The following is a 13,731-nucleotide window of genomic DNA, read 5'->3' as shown; positions in this document are numbered from 1 at the left end:
ACCGCTTGCTGTTGCATGGTAGCAGGGCACTAGGGGGACATCCCTCCAAACGCCCCCAGCCTCGGACTCAGAGAGCAGAGCAAGGTTGCTCATACATTCTCCATAGAGCAGGAAAATGCAGAGGCAATTTCGTAAGCACACATTCCTGTTACTTTTAAGGGCATGACAGCCCCTAGGCCTGTAATACCTCATACAAATTTGTGCATGACTTTATCCATTTCGATAAATCAGAAAATGGGAGAGGAATTAATAATGTGCACGAAAAAACATTAGCTGATTAAGAAATGCATAGGAAATGGAGCTTCTAATTTACTAGTGGGTCTGAGTGTCCGAAGTAAGGTCCCACCCGTGATACGTCAGCCCTGCGCTCCGCCTTTATGAAAAGCCATGCAATTTATGGTAATGAGCTTTGTGAAGGTTAAGACCACAGCAAACTAATTTGTTAGAGCAATGGCAAACGCTGCCACAAACAGTGCTCCATCATTGAAGCTGGTGAGGGAAAACACTACTAAAGTGATGGTCAAGTGCCCTACAGAGAGGGGGAAGCCCCCAACACAGCCTGCTGAGGTTTTCTCTGAAATACAACAGGGCCAAACACCACACAAACGATGGTGCAGGAGCGTTTTGAGTGTGAATATGCTTGGAATGGCTGATAATCAATAGGAGGATCAGGAAAAGTGTGTGTGTGCACGGACGTAATTTGGGGCGGGGGGACATGTACCCCCCACTTTTTCAAAAGTCCCCTCCAGTTTTTACAGTTAAAACCAAATATTTATATAGCGACGAATTCATGTCCCCCCCCACTTTTGAAATCAAAATTACGTCCGTGTGTGTGTGTGTGTGTGTGTGTGTGTGTGTGTGTGTGTGGCCCACCGTGGCCGCCAACAGAAGAACATCTCAAAACAACCTGGGAAGCATGAGTGAGCCCTCAGGATAACCCAGGAGGTGGGGTCAGGGGTGGCACCCACGTAACGCTTTACTCTGTTAAAAAAAAAACAAAAACAAAACCATACCTGTGATTTTTACTCAGTATACTCCACATGCTTCCTGAAGGTTGAGGCGGTTCTAATCACAAAAGGAGGACAGGAGATGCTGTCCTAAAAAAGTAACCAGTATAATGAAGATCCCATGACAATTGAGGAGGAAAAAATGTTACGACAGAGCAATAATTCATCGCTCTATCTGTGCTGCTCTAAACATGCTGTTTCTGACCTTGTTTCACCGAAGCCCTTAAAATCAGCAACATTCTTTCCCCAATAACATCAAAGGATCTGTGCAATTTGCTCCTGTTTGAAACACCTGAAAATGTAGGCTATGGAGCAGCAAATGGGTTTCCAATGCAGTTAATCTACTCTTATTATATTACTTTCTGCAGGGCAGCTGCTTTCTTAAGAAGTGTAGGCCCTACCACCATAAGTGTGCATTCAGAGACACTGTACAACATTGCCCATGATTCTGGCCTGATATATTAGCTGGGGTTTACAAGGGCATTCAACTACATATGTAAGTTTGCCCTTATTGCTGACCTTACCATGCACTTAGTATCTTGCACTTGAATAATGCTGTCTTGGCTCCTACGAGCAATTTATTCCATCTAACGACCTTCAAGCGGCTATAAATCAGTATTAGGTTCCTTTACCACTGAGCTGGTGACTCCGGTCCACTGAGATAGAGACGGCAGGCTGATGACTAACCTCGTATTGGCACCTCTATTGATTTTAATTAGTCTAATTAGTTCATTATTTCAGAAATCAAACCAGACATTAATTACAGAAGGCCCTGCTCTGGTGACATTGGATTACAGACTTAATATGGTAATGAAGCTGATCAATTATCACTCAAAGGGAAGTCATTAACAACAGTACTACCATGGCGCCTGCCAATAACCCCTCGTGACCCCTCTGGTGCCCCCCCTCATCATTCCTGCAAGTAGCCCCAGCCTCCCAGAGCTGTGGCAGGCACTGTCAGCACACGTTTGCCTGGGCCTAGTGCCAGGCTGCACTGCCTCTTTGCTCCACCAGGATTTCACCACCTATTACTGTCAAGCCCACCAGACTGACAAAGGAAATCCACCGTTGACGGCACAGGGCCTGATTTTGGGGGAAGGGTCGTCCGGGCCTTTTGGGGTGTGGGCTCAGGCACTTATTACAAGCAATGACATCCCACAGAGTGCCTGGCAGAGCTGTGATGTCGCGCACAGGGTGCAGCCCAACCCGGAGCTGAGAATTACCCAGATGCCTTGCAGCTGCTTATCAGGGCGGCCCAGAGCCCGGCACCCGACCGCTTGCTCCCACGAGAGCTTATGCTAACATGCTAGCATGCTCCGCCCATGTGCTACGTTGAGTGTGGGGAGGGGAGGAGCAGCGGTGTGGAGATCAAAGGCAAGGCTGGGACGAGCCCTGATTGGGAGGAAGTTGTGGAGGTGTTCGGCCATGTGGTGCAGGGAGCGGGGGGTGGAGGAGAGGTCTCGTCAGCTGGGGCTGGAGGGCCCCACTGGAGCGGGGAGGTCAAGTGGATCCCGGCGAGTCACATCGGGGCAGCAGGGCTGGAAATGGGCCCCATGTCGACTCCCTGGATCAAAGCCGGCCGTGGCAGATCCCACATGCCCAAAGGCCACCAGTCAAGGTGAAGCTGGAATTAACAATCCTGAGCTCAAGGGCGGAAAATGAGTGTTGAAAAATGAATGAGGGACTGTACTGTAACTTTGGGGGGAGTGGGGGTGCAAACATATGGCTCACATCCAGGCCATATGGACGGAGCCCATTTGATCACCTGTGCGATGGTGCGAATGTCAGCTTCCAGCCTCTGGTGGCCCAAATCCTGCCCAAATCCGATATACAGCACCAAGTCCAACGTGAATCCAGGAGAACTCTGCAGTCTGCCTCTGTGGCTGTTGTGGATGATTACATCAAAAAATTATATCTAACTTTATTCGCAATTTCAAGTTCATCTGATTAAATGGCAAATGTAAACCCAATCACTGGTGTTTTAAATTACTACCACTTTAAATAATTCCCTTTAGTACCTTTTAAGTGTAAAATGATGGCAATAACTGCTATATTACTGAAAAGCCCACTGCTTTAAAAACAATTACAACATCACAAAGTGAGTTAATAAATCTGAGATGCATTGCAACCATTCAATCACTGCATTCTGCTCCTCAAGTTACAAAGAGCAATGCATTCTTTACATTCAGAGAGGCATATAAGTAGCATTTAATGCTATAATTCTATTCAATTTCCAATTATGTACATTACAACCATACTGACTGCAGCCAAGGGACAGCTGTATAATATGCTTCAGGGACACTAGAGAGAACGTCCTTACTTCAGTCTAACTCTGCTGATTAAGGAATGGGAGAAGGAAAAGCATAAATTGAAAGGAAGAAAATAGACAGAATTCATGCAGAACGCATGCACTGAGTGATCCAGTTAATGAACTCCTGTGTAAACAGAATAATGCACTTTTAATAATGAACGTCTTTTTTTCCTTTCAATATCTTGCATGTTGGATTTCTTCTTGAGAAGTCGTCTGCAAATATTGACATTGCCCTAAATTCATGCTAACTGACAGAACAATGCAGTGCAATACATAACTGTGCAATCCATAAAATTCAGTACTTATTGCTTAAGTACAGTAAAACCACCAATTGCAAGCCCAATCCCCATCAGCATGGAGAATGACTTTGAACTAGGTTAAGTACAACAGCATCAATCATCGTGCAGAGATGAATAATTTACGAAATACGCTAATAAATTATTAAAATATCTATCAGCAAAGTACATGCTAAGAAGCACGTATACTATATGTCAAGCAAGAGAGTGTTCCAAAAAATTTCTAGAACATGTTGTCTAGATTACGTCCTCAAGCAGCCATTTTTAAAGACACGTGAGGGGATCTGTTGAACACAAAAATGCGCCATAGTGGTCCAAATCTACTCCTCTCGCTTGAGAGGGAGGGGAGCCTCTATTTCACATGCTTTTTATATTTAAGCCCTGGATGGGGAAGGGGGAGGAGACTGGAGCAGCTCTGGGATAAGTGCTTTGCTCAAACAAAAGAGTGCTCAGAGCCAGGGACCAAACCCACCTGGGATCAAACCCACAAGCCTCCAGCTTCTGGTCCACAACCCAAGCCAGTGAACGACAGGCTATCAACTCAAATGATAATCTTAAAAAAAAAAAAAAGGGGGGGGGGGTAAAAATAATGTCCTATTCACTTGGGTTGTTCCTTCATACTCAGATGATGTTTTATCTTCAACAAAAGCCTTTCGCTATTGCTATACATGACTAAAAGGGACTGTGAGAATTCGTTTAGAGGAAATCAGAATGTTAACCTGTTTTTTTAACCATTAGCCATATATACCAAACAAAAAATGTCATGGAAGAAGACACACATTGACCTACACCCAAAGGTGTTGTGTAGGAACCGCTAAACATCTTTAACAATCTTTTAGGGAAAATTATTAACATACTGCATGCACTTCATATGGTGTGTAACAGGAAGACATTATCCTTCCCAGACAGGAGCATGAATAGACTGTGTCACTTAAAGGGGCATTATCTTTAGCACTACATAACACACGGCCTTCCACTCTCTAAGTCTTTGTGTGCTAAGTCATACAAAAAACATACATAAACACCAGCACTGTCAAACACATGCATTCTCACATGAATGGTTTAATCTGAAAACCAAATTGAAAATTTCACTTTTTCTACTGTAGTTTCATTTGTGCTTCTTTCTTCAACTATGTTTGGACTAAGATTTTACTCTGATCATGTCATGTCAAGCTGTTTTGTTTCTAGAATTATCGTTGACATTAAGTGCAGTTCTATGTAAAAAAAAAAAAAAAAAAAACCTGATGCACTTCAAAATGTAGGCTACAAGTGCTAAATCATTTTTAATTAATATTCTAGCAAATTTTAGGAAAGATGGATTAGGATTAGCCAAATGATATGGGTGTAATATCTAGGCTGTTAATTGTTCAGATTACTGGGTACAACTGGAGAAATATTGACCTATTCCAAAGGTTAGCTCAAAGAACACAAGTCTTTATTTCTCTCCTTTCAACCAAGGGGTGGATGGAAATAAATGAAAAATGCCGTATGATTTCTGATAGTCACCTACACACATCTACACACATCTCATGAGCCACTTTTGATTTTGCACATACGGCGCTTCAAACGTGTGCATATGAAAAGGAAACAAATTTTAAAGATTTAGTAACAAGACAGTGTGCATCATTTTAATCCTGTCTGAACCCAAAACAAATGAATTAACTGTTCAAAAACACTAAACACGAGCAAAAAAAACCTCCTTGTGGCGAAACCCAAAATGAATGAACACAGCCCAGTTCTGGTTTAAAAACGTCCATTATCAGCGTGTGTCTGGTACTGAGTGTGTATATCCTACTCTCTCGAACAAACGAAAAGGTCAATTTCACAGTGGAGTCCATCGGCCGTCCTGCATTTACTGTGTGTCGTGTGTTTGCTGTGAGTGTTTTTCTCACACACGTCACTCTGTCGTTGTGCACCACGTTTTATAAACGCCTTTCGTCGCGGAGCTGTTTGACACGTGCTGGCTGTTTAGAGCCCGCCTCTATCAAAACAGGATTGGCGGACAAGTCGTTTCAACAAAATAAATCCCTCATTCTGATTGGATAGTCCGTGTAACGTACCAGAGTTAGGTTGATCCTCAGTTAACCCAGACCGCCCCTCCTCCAACGGCCTCATGACGCGGGTTTGTGTTTGCCTCGCGGAATCAGATGGTTACACGCGATTGGATGGATCTGATCAATCGCGCGAACAAAGACCAATTTACGATTGGTGCGTTTGTTTAAAAGGCGTGGCTTCTGGCAGAGCAACGCGGAAATGGGCGCAAGCGGTCTCAGCGTGGCTTGACTTTAGGCTGCGGTCAGTCGTAAAATGGGTAAATATGTTTGAATTTATTTACTTGTTAACGACGTAGCGAAAAACTCAGATCCAATACCCAGTCCTCTGAAATGTACTCATGGTCACTTCCGTGCAAAAAAAACAACAAAAAACACGGATAGTCTCTTTCTATCGCGGGGTGTTTATTATTATTATTTTAGTCTTTAAAGACAACATGTGCATGTTCTTATAGTTTAAGCTATAATCGTTTCTGCAGCGATCAAACGTGGGAGCCATAACTGTTGTTTCGATGTGAATGAACAACAGTGTTATTAGACTGTTATAGCGCTATTTGAGAGGACAAACATCACGTGTAGCTACAGCTAAAATAGGTCCTTAACCCGGTTTAAAGGCTCGTTGTGTGGTCGATGTGATTGATTTTGTGGAGTGCACTCTGCAGTCGCAGCCTGCCTCCCCTGTCCCTCTCCCCCTTCCTCGTTTGGTCTTGGAAGCAGCTTGACCCTGCTCCACCCTGACCCTGCTCCACCCTGACCCTGCCCCACCCTGACCCTGCCCCACCTTGATCCTGCCCCACCTTGATCCTGCCCCACCTTGATCCTGCTCCACCCTGACCCTGCTCCACCCTGACCCTGCTCCACCCTGACCCTGCTCCACCCTGACCCTGCCACACCCTGACCCTGCCACACCCTGACCCTGCCACACCCTGACCCTGCCACACCCTGACCCTGCCACACCCTGATCCTGCTCCACCCTGATCCTGCTCCACCCTGATCCTGCTCCACCCTGATCCTGCCACACCCTGATCCTGCCACACCCTGATCCTGCCACACCCTGACTGTATCTGGCAATGCCCCCTGACAACATGGAGATCTGGACGCTTTCTTACTGACATCAATCTACAGTCCTTTAAAATTAAGATTCTCCAGTGTTATTTGAGTGAAATTAAAGCAGCTGATTGCTTTGGGTTTGATTTGAGTGATATTGGGCGTGTTAGTGGGCCACAGTGAACTCAAAATAGCGAGTAGACTTAAAAGAATATGCGAAGTATAATTTCTCTGCCAATGTTCTGATTTTTCTTCAAAAGTAGCACTTCTAATAATCGGTATTTAAACGTTAATCAGCACATGACGGTTTTATAGGCATATATAGGCCAGTGCATCAGGACGTATCCTTTTGCATCTTTTTGATTTGTTTTAAATGTCTGTGCCTAATTTTTTTAGTGAGCTACATGTAAGAAAAGGCTTGTGCACATTATGTTCCTCAGCAAAGTGTAGTGATATCAGTAAAGATGGGAATTGGACTCATACAGCCCTTTAAGACACGTTTTTGTTCTGATAGAGTGAACCCCATAAAATGTTGTAATGCTATAAATGTGACCTCGCACTTTTCTCATTTATTAACTGTTCTTTCCAGTCATTCTCGCTGCCTCAGCCTTTAAATGTTTCATGAGTTTTTAAGTTGTTTTCCTGCAAACTTCTGTACTTCTTACTTATACAGGCTTTGCATCTTTCACCTTCATACTCACAAAATCAATTAATTCTCTTAAATAATTTATGTTCTGTGCAAACTGCATTAAGGAAAAGCCCATATCTTTGTGTCAGACCTACTTTAAAAGCTGCTTCTCAGACATTAACTTTGCTCAAGCGTGAGCTTGTACAATTCTTGGGTGATTAGGGAAATAGGACTGCCTTGATAAAGCATTAGGTAAAGTGTGACGGCAGTGGGAATGGCTCGGACCCCCAATACATTTGCAGACATTCATATTTTATGATGCAGCCTTGCCACAATTAGTGTAGTCACATGGTCACATGGTGAGTAATTTTACCAACCTTTTAATTCCACTTTAGGATGACATCACCTATGAAGTTTTGAACTGACTGCTTAATCAGTTCATTGTGAAATTGATATGCCGCTTGGATCTGGGGTAGATTAAAAGTTTCGCGCATAAAAAAAAAGATTCTCAGCTGACGTAATCATGAATCCATATCTGTAGCCTAGATGTAAAGCTGTTTCTTACAGATTAAAAGTCATATTTCTAATTGGCAGATACTATTGGTCGAATGCAAAATGACCTGCAACCCCCAGCATTTCATGACGCGTGCAGATTGCAGCAACAGCAGACAAGCTAACTGCTTGTGCTCTTAATTTTGTGAGGGTCTTTGAATGCATTTTCTTCTCCGTCTAAATCTAGCGTGTAAATGGCTTCTTCAGAGAAACTGGCTGTGTTTTCAGCTAAGATGCCCTCACTTATGCCAGAGGTCTCCAAGGCCACGAGGTGCAGCTAAACCTGCAGTCGAGGAAATGTGTGTGACCTCCTCACCCCCACCCTGCAGATTCCAGAGAGGCCATTGGCTGTAGGAGTGTGGTGACTCCGCTGTGGTGCAGAGACCCAAGGTCACACTGTTAGTGGCCCTATCGGGTGTAGAACCACGGGCTGCAGCCCAGAGTCGCTGGCTGGGGAAGGAATGCTTTATGACCTGCGCTGGTGCCAGTCATTTGTCATGTAATGCCAGTTGTCAGGGCTCCAGTGTGTCTAGTAGACCCTAATATATGTGTTCCTCATCCATTTTGTCGGCTGGTGATGGGATCCATTTGCTCAAAATTCAGCTTTTTGGGGGGCAATTTATCTGTCAGCAGGGTTGGTTCTGCATCACAAACGGCAGTGTGCGTCCTGCGCTTAAACGTACAATTGATAAATCTGCAATGTGAAAAAAATAGCTTATGAAGAGTGTTGCATTTGGTCTGTCTGTAAAGCAAACTGCAGCTTTGCAAACGTGTCTAAAAATAAGGCTGATTGTGGCTGGGGGGGGGGGGGGGGGATTCTTCCAAACTAGCTTACGTCTTCTCCAGCTGTAGTTAAGCCTCAGTTTCTCAGGCTCGTTGTCTTTGGTGCCGATCCGTGGAAGCACGCCAGGGTCGGACTCAGTATGGTCAGTGGCCGTATGAATCACTGCTTCCTGCATGTAGGACAGGTCCTCCGATTACAATAGAGGTAAACACATCTATTGATTACAAAATTTGACGATTAGATAAGAACACAGATTTCCAGCTCTGCGACTGGAGCCCTGTAAATTCAAACGCTTAATTTTTATAGGCAGCACACATTGACAAAAGTGTCTAGTTGTTATATATTTGGCAACTGCTATGAGTCTGAGGGAAGATGTCAATAGCAATCCTGGTATTGATAGCAACCCTGTAGGAGATGTTACTCGCCTCAGCTAACATCCATGTGATCTTCTAAATCATAATTACATTAATATTGACAGGCTCTTGACAATAGTCACATTACTATTGATAGGTTGCTGTCAATAGTATGTTCTCAAATATAACATATTCATTCATAACTTGTAAACTACTCGATAAAAGCCTTTGAAAAGAATACGGAGACGGCGGGAGTTCCCCCGAGCTTCCCGTTACCCCACGCGGCCGAACGGCGCACAGACGGCGCGGCCAGACGGCTCCCGACGGAGAGCAGTAAAACCAGCGCATGTATAAAACATGTCAGCTGCTTATGCCGTATGTTCAGGTTGAGTGCAGGCCGTCTTAAGAAAATACAAGGCAGCTCTGTGCCTGAGCTGTGCTCACCTTATTCACCTGCCTTATTGATATGCCACACTTTTGTCCCCCCCCCCCCCCCCCCCCCCCACACACACACACACACACCTCGTCCCTATTTCACTTTCATACAGACCGTCATCCTTTCTGCCCAGCTGTCCCCAGCACATCACGGATGCATGAATGTATTAGCACCAAATGAACCTAAATGATTCACTTGAGAGACTCTTTTTTTTTTTTTTTTTTTGAGCTTTGAAGACGCTTCTAAGATTTTCTATAAGCCAGTTTATTTCTGAGATTGTCCAAATCTGGCCCGCTAATACACAAAAGGCTAAGAGGTGGTCACCATTGGTGCTGGCCTTCATTTTTTAACCAGTGCATTTAAGGAGATAAGCTGGGCCCGATACAAACGTATGCTGTGAAAAATTGCCAAACATCACAGTTCTTAGATCCCATATAAAAGCCATCAAAGTGAAGTAGTTCCACATGGTGGATGTTTACTGCCTTGCCAAGCCTGTGCTGTTGGGATAATCTCCTCTGATGTGATTTGTCCACAAACCGAATCTCCAGAGGGGACAGTATAAGACCTCCTGTGCCTCTGCCCTGCGCTGCTTTAAAGGAATTTAGGATGGGTTTTACATGTGAAAAGTGATTTCAAGTGAAATGCAAAAACGCATAACCGTTTGCTTCTTGTGCTTCCAGCCGGAGCCGGCGGTGAGGCGGAGGCCCGCCCGGGCCCTTTATCTCGTGTCCTGAGGATCAGTCAGCTGGATGCGTTTGAACTGGACGCCACGCTGGAGCAGCTCGTCTGGGGGCAGTTTGCCCGCTGCTTCCAGCACCTGCGTCCGGGTCTGCTGACCCCCGGTGAGCCGGAGCTGAGGGCCCTGCTCCGTCTCCTCGTCTGGAGTTTCACCGTCTACTCCAACAGCGCCACCGTGGGCCAGGACCTGCTCCACATCCGCTACCGTGCCACGCCGGTCCCGGGCTCCCGACCCAGGCCCATGAGCCGGCAGCAGAAGCTGTGGTACGCCCTGCTCACCGTGGGTGGGAGGTGGCTGAGAGAGCGTACGCCCACCTTCCTCCTAGGCCACGCCCCCGACCTGGGCATGCAGCGGACCCGCGGCGCCCTCGCCCTCGTGGAGGGCGTGGCTAAAGCGGCCAGTTTGCTCAACTTCCTGCTGTTCCTGCGTAGCGGCAGCTTCCCCACGCTGACGGAGAGGCTGCTGGGGGTGGAGCCTGTGTACAGCCGGTCGCAGGGGCCACGCCTCCTCAACTTCAGCTACATGAACCGCGAGCTCCTCTGGCACGGTTTCGCAGAGTTCCTCATCTTCTTGCTGCCATTGGTGAGCGCCAGCAGGCTGAGAGCGGCGGCCGCCACGCTGTTTGCCTTCCCGGCCGCGGCGGGCGGGGACGTCGGTGGAGGCGGGGACGTGGGCGGGGCTACAGAGTGCGCGATATGCACGGAGTGGCCCACCATGCCCCATTCCATCGGCTGTGGACATTTCTTCTGCTATTACTGCGTGAAGAGCCACACAATCGCTGACATGTTCTTCGCCTGCCCGAGGTGCGGTGCGGAGGTGGCCACGCTGGAGCCCGTCAAGCTCCAGATAGAACTCACCGAAATGCAACCGAACTACAAACAAACTCCTGCGTGAGTTTTTTTTTCGTCAGTGATACAAATGTGAATTTTTGTTTCTGTTTTCTCTTCGTGGCACGTCGGCTGATGAAAGATTACGGCTTGTGTCTCGGCTGAAGTGGACGCATTTGTTGCTATGAAATATGCAAGATTTTGTACAAAGACTGACTAGAGACAAACTTAATTATGTTTAATTCTACATCAACATTGTTTGTGTCTCTAATTTTATTCTCCCTCATTAAAGTTTGATGGAGACGGAGTATCAGAGGTCCACTTTTCTGCCGGGTAGAGCAGTGCGTGAATGAATAAACATCAAAACAACCGAATCCTCAACTGCTCGCACGTTCCAATTCCCGCCGCCCCCTAAGAAGTGCAGAATTTGCACAAGATCAAGGCAAGACCATGATGGGGGATTGGGGTGGGGAGGGAGTGGGGGGGTGCAGATTGACAGACATCCCATCATAATCTCCTTGGCCCTTCCTAAGACTGCAGTAAAACTGCAACAAACCCTGGTAGGCCCGTGCACGTTTGAGGCACATTACGCCCTAATCCTAATAATAGCCACATTGATGGTTATTTTCTGCGGCGCTAACCGTCTCCGAGGAACCACGCCTCAGGCGAGGTCCACGCGAGCCGCCTCGCGCCTGCTGCAGAGTCACGCCTCTTTTTGATCGCATGGCCTTAATTGCTGGATTCGGAGGCAATCAATCATGGCTGCGAGCGTGATGGGCCCCTGTGGTTGGTTTGTTTTGTGTTTGTTTGTTTTCCTGCGTCTTTCTAATCGCCCTGCTGAAGTTTTGTTTTTGACGGAGAGGGCTAGTGCAGCCGGGTTAGCGGTGTGCTCTGCTCACGTCCAACTGCTCCTCGCCTGCGAATGGTCAGTCGAGGGAAACTTGGAGTGTAGCACCAGTGTTTGCCTGGGTGCCTGTTGGCATAAACAGCAGCTTACCCCACAGCTCTGGCGGTCACACCACTCTCCCCGATTGGTTGTGTGTTTGCAGGCGGCCCTGTCTTGGGTTCATCTTTAGTCAGAAGACATCATCACGTCTGAGTTCTCCTCTTACTAATATTTACACGTGGAGCATGTTGCATGGTTTGCTTGGATTGCAGTTCGTCTAGGTGGTTTACCGTAGTAACGAGCCTCGCCTTCACACACTCCTTTAATGCATGCGGAGATTATGCTGCTATGCACTTGACGCTGCGCACATCACGCTAATGTGCGTTTATGTGACTGCAGCATGAAAGAATGAGTGTGATTCAGCCCTCATCAGATGAATCGCAAATGACTTTGACATTTCATTTTCTAGAGCTAGATGTACACATGCCAGTTAACTTTTATTTTTCATCCAATAGTTGTATAATGCCTGATTACACAATGACAGACCGTGTGTGTGTGTGTGTGTGTGTGTGTGTGTGTGTGTGTGTGTGTGTGTGTGTGTGTGTGTGTGTGTGTGTGTGTGTGTGTGTGTGTGTGTGTGTGTGTGTGTGTGTGTGTGTGTGTGTGTGTGTGTGTGTGTGTGTGTGTGTGTGTGTGTGTGTGTGCGCGGGCTTATGTGGACACTAGATGAGGCTATAAATACAGTGACTAAGACATGAGTCTTTTTCTGCAGCTGCACTATTGGATCAGGTTGTCTAGGAATACGTTTCCCTCCCTGTACTTCTCGTAAATTCCTTCATTTGTTCAACTGTACCACCTCCTTGCTGGCTATGAAACCTGTAAACTGTGACACCATTTACTTTGCAAATTGCCCCTGTGCTTTTTCCGTGCAGGTGCAGAAAGAATGGTATTAAATCAGACACATTCCTGACGAGATTCTCGCTTTGATGAGTGATTCTGCTCATTACTGCCTGCATTCCGCATCCTTTGATGTTGGTCATTGATTTCTCTTATTAATGAGGATAAAAGTAAAGTTCTGTTTTAGTCCTCGTAATGATGGCACTTCACTGGTGTAGCCATTTATAGTTTAATGGAATTGTGCTCTTGAACAGACTGAAAAATAAACCCCATCTGGAAAACATGAGGCCTTGTTTGCTGCCTAATGTTTTCTCCGATACTTAAATAATTCTTAAACTAATTCTAACATTAGTATATCGATGTCTACAACAAGACAGGGATTACAACCTATAGTACTTTTATCCTAAAGAAAGCCACAGAGGACCACAGTAACATAAATGCATGCCAACAGATGAGGTATGACTAAAAAGCCAGCCAATAGTGTAGTTTTTAGATTTTACTTATCAGGAACTGTTTACCTCAGTAATATACTAAACATTACTGTCAGTCGTAGTTGATGATTCTCTTTTAAACACTTGCTTAGTCTTTCCTTGACAACACATTGTTTGGTTCCTTTTGTAGTAACTAAGTTTGTGGGTCCCAGGATTCTGTGGCTAAATATATTTTGAATATAAGCATCTGGATGTGTAGATGTATAGAAATCAAGATGGATAGTGGCACAATTAGCAGTTAAGACATTCTTCCAGACGTGTGTGTGTGTGTGTGCTTCCGCTTGCGCTCAAGCATGCACGTGTGTGTGTTTTCGCGCTTGAGCATGCACGTGTGTGCGCGCTAGTTTGGCGAAGGGCAAAGCCATTAAAACACAAATGCTTCATCTGCTTTAAAAGTCAAAGAAAGTCTCTCCTTTACGACTTAGC

The 13,731-nt window shown here is 45.8% G+C and overlaps 1 protein-coding gene across 1 annotated transcript; it reads left to right on the top strand.

The window, feature by feature from the left end:
- Nucleotides 1-5,775: 5,775 nt before the first annotated feature.
- On the top strand, nucleotides 5,776-13,100 carry pex2 (peroxisomal biogenesis factor 2). The gene is made up of 2 exons (XM_076995897.1): nucleotides 5,776-5,925; nucleotides 10,146-13,100. The coding sequence occupies exons 1-2, from the start codon at nucleotides 5,922-5,924 to the stop codon at nucleotides 11,096-11,098; spliced, it is 957 nt and encodes a 318-aa protein (XP_076852012.1). The 5' UTR covers nucleotides 5,776-5,921; the 3' UTR covers nucleotides 11,099-13,100.
- Nucleotides 13,101-13,731: the final 631 nt, after the last annotated feature.

Source organism: Brachyhypopomus gauderio, unplaced genomic scaffold (assembly GCF_052324685.1).
Source record: "Brachyhypopomus gauderio isolate BG-103 unplaced genomic scaffold, BGAUD_0.2 sc268, whole genome shotgun sequence".
In the NCBI taxonomy this organism is placed as follows: Eukaryota; Metazoa; Chordata; class Actinopteri; order Gymnotiformes; family Hypopomidae; genus Brachyhypopomus; species Brachyhypopomus gauderio.
This window is presented reverse-complemented; position numbering and strand designations above follow the sequence as displayed.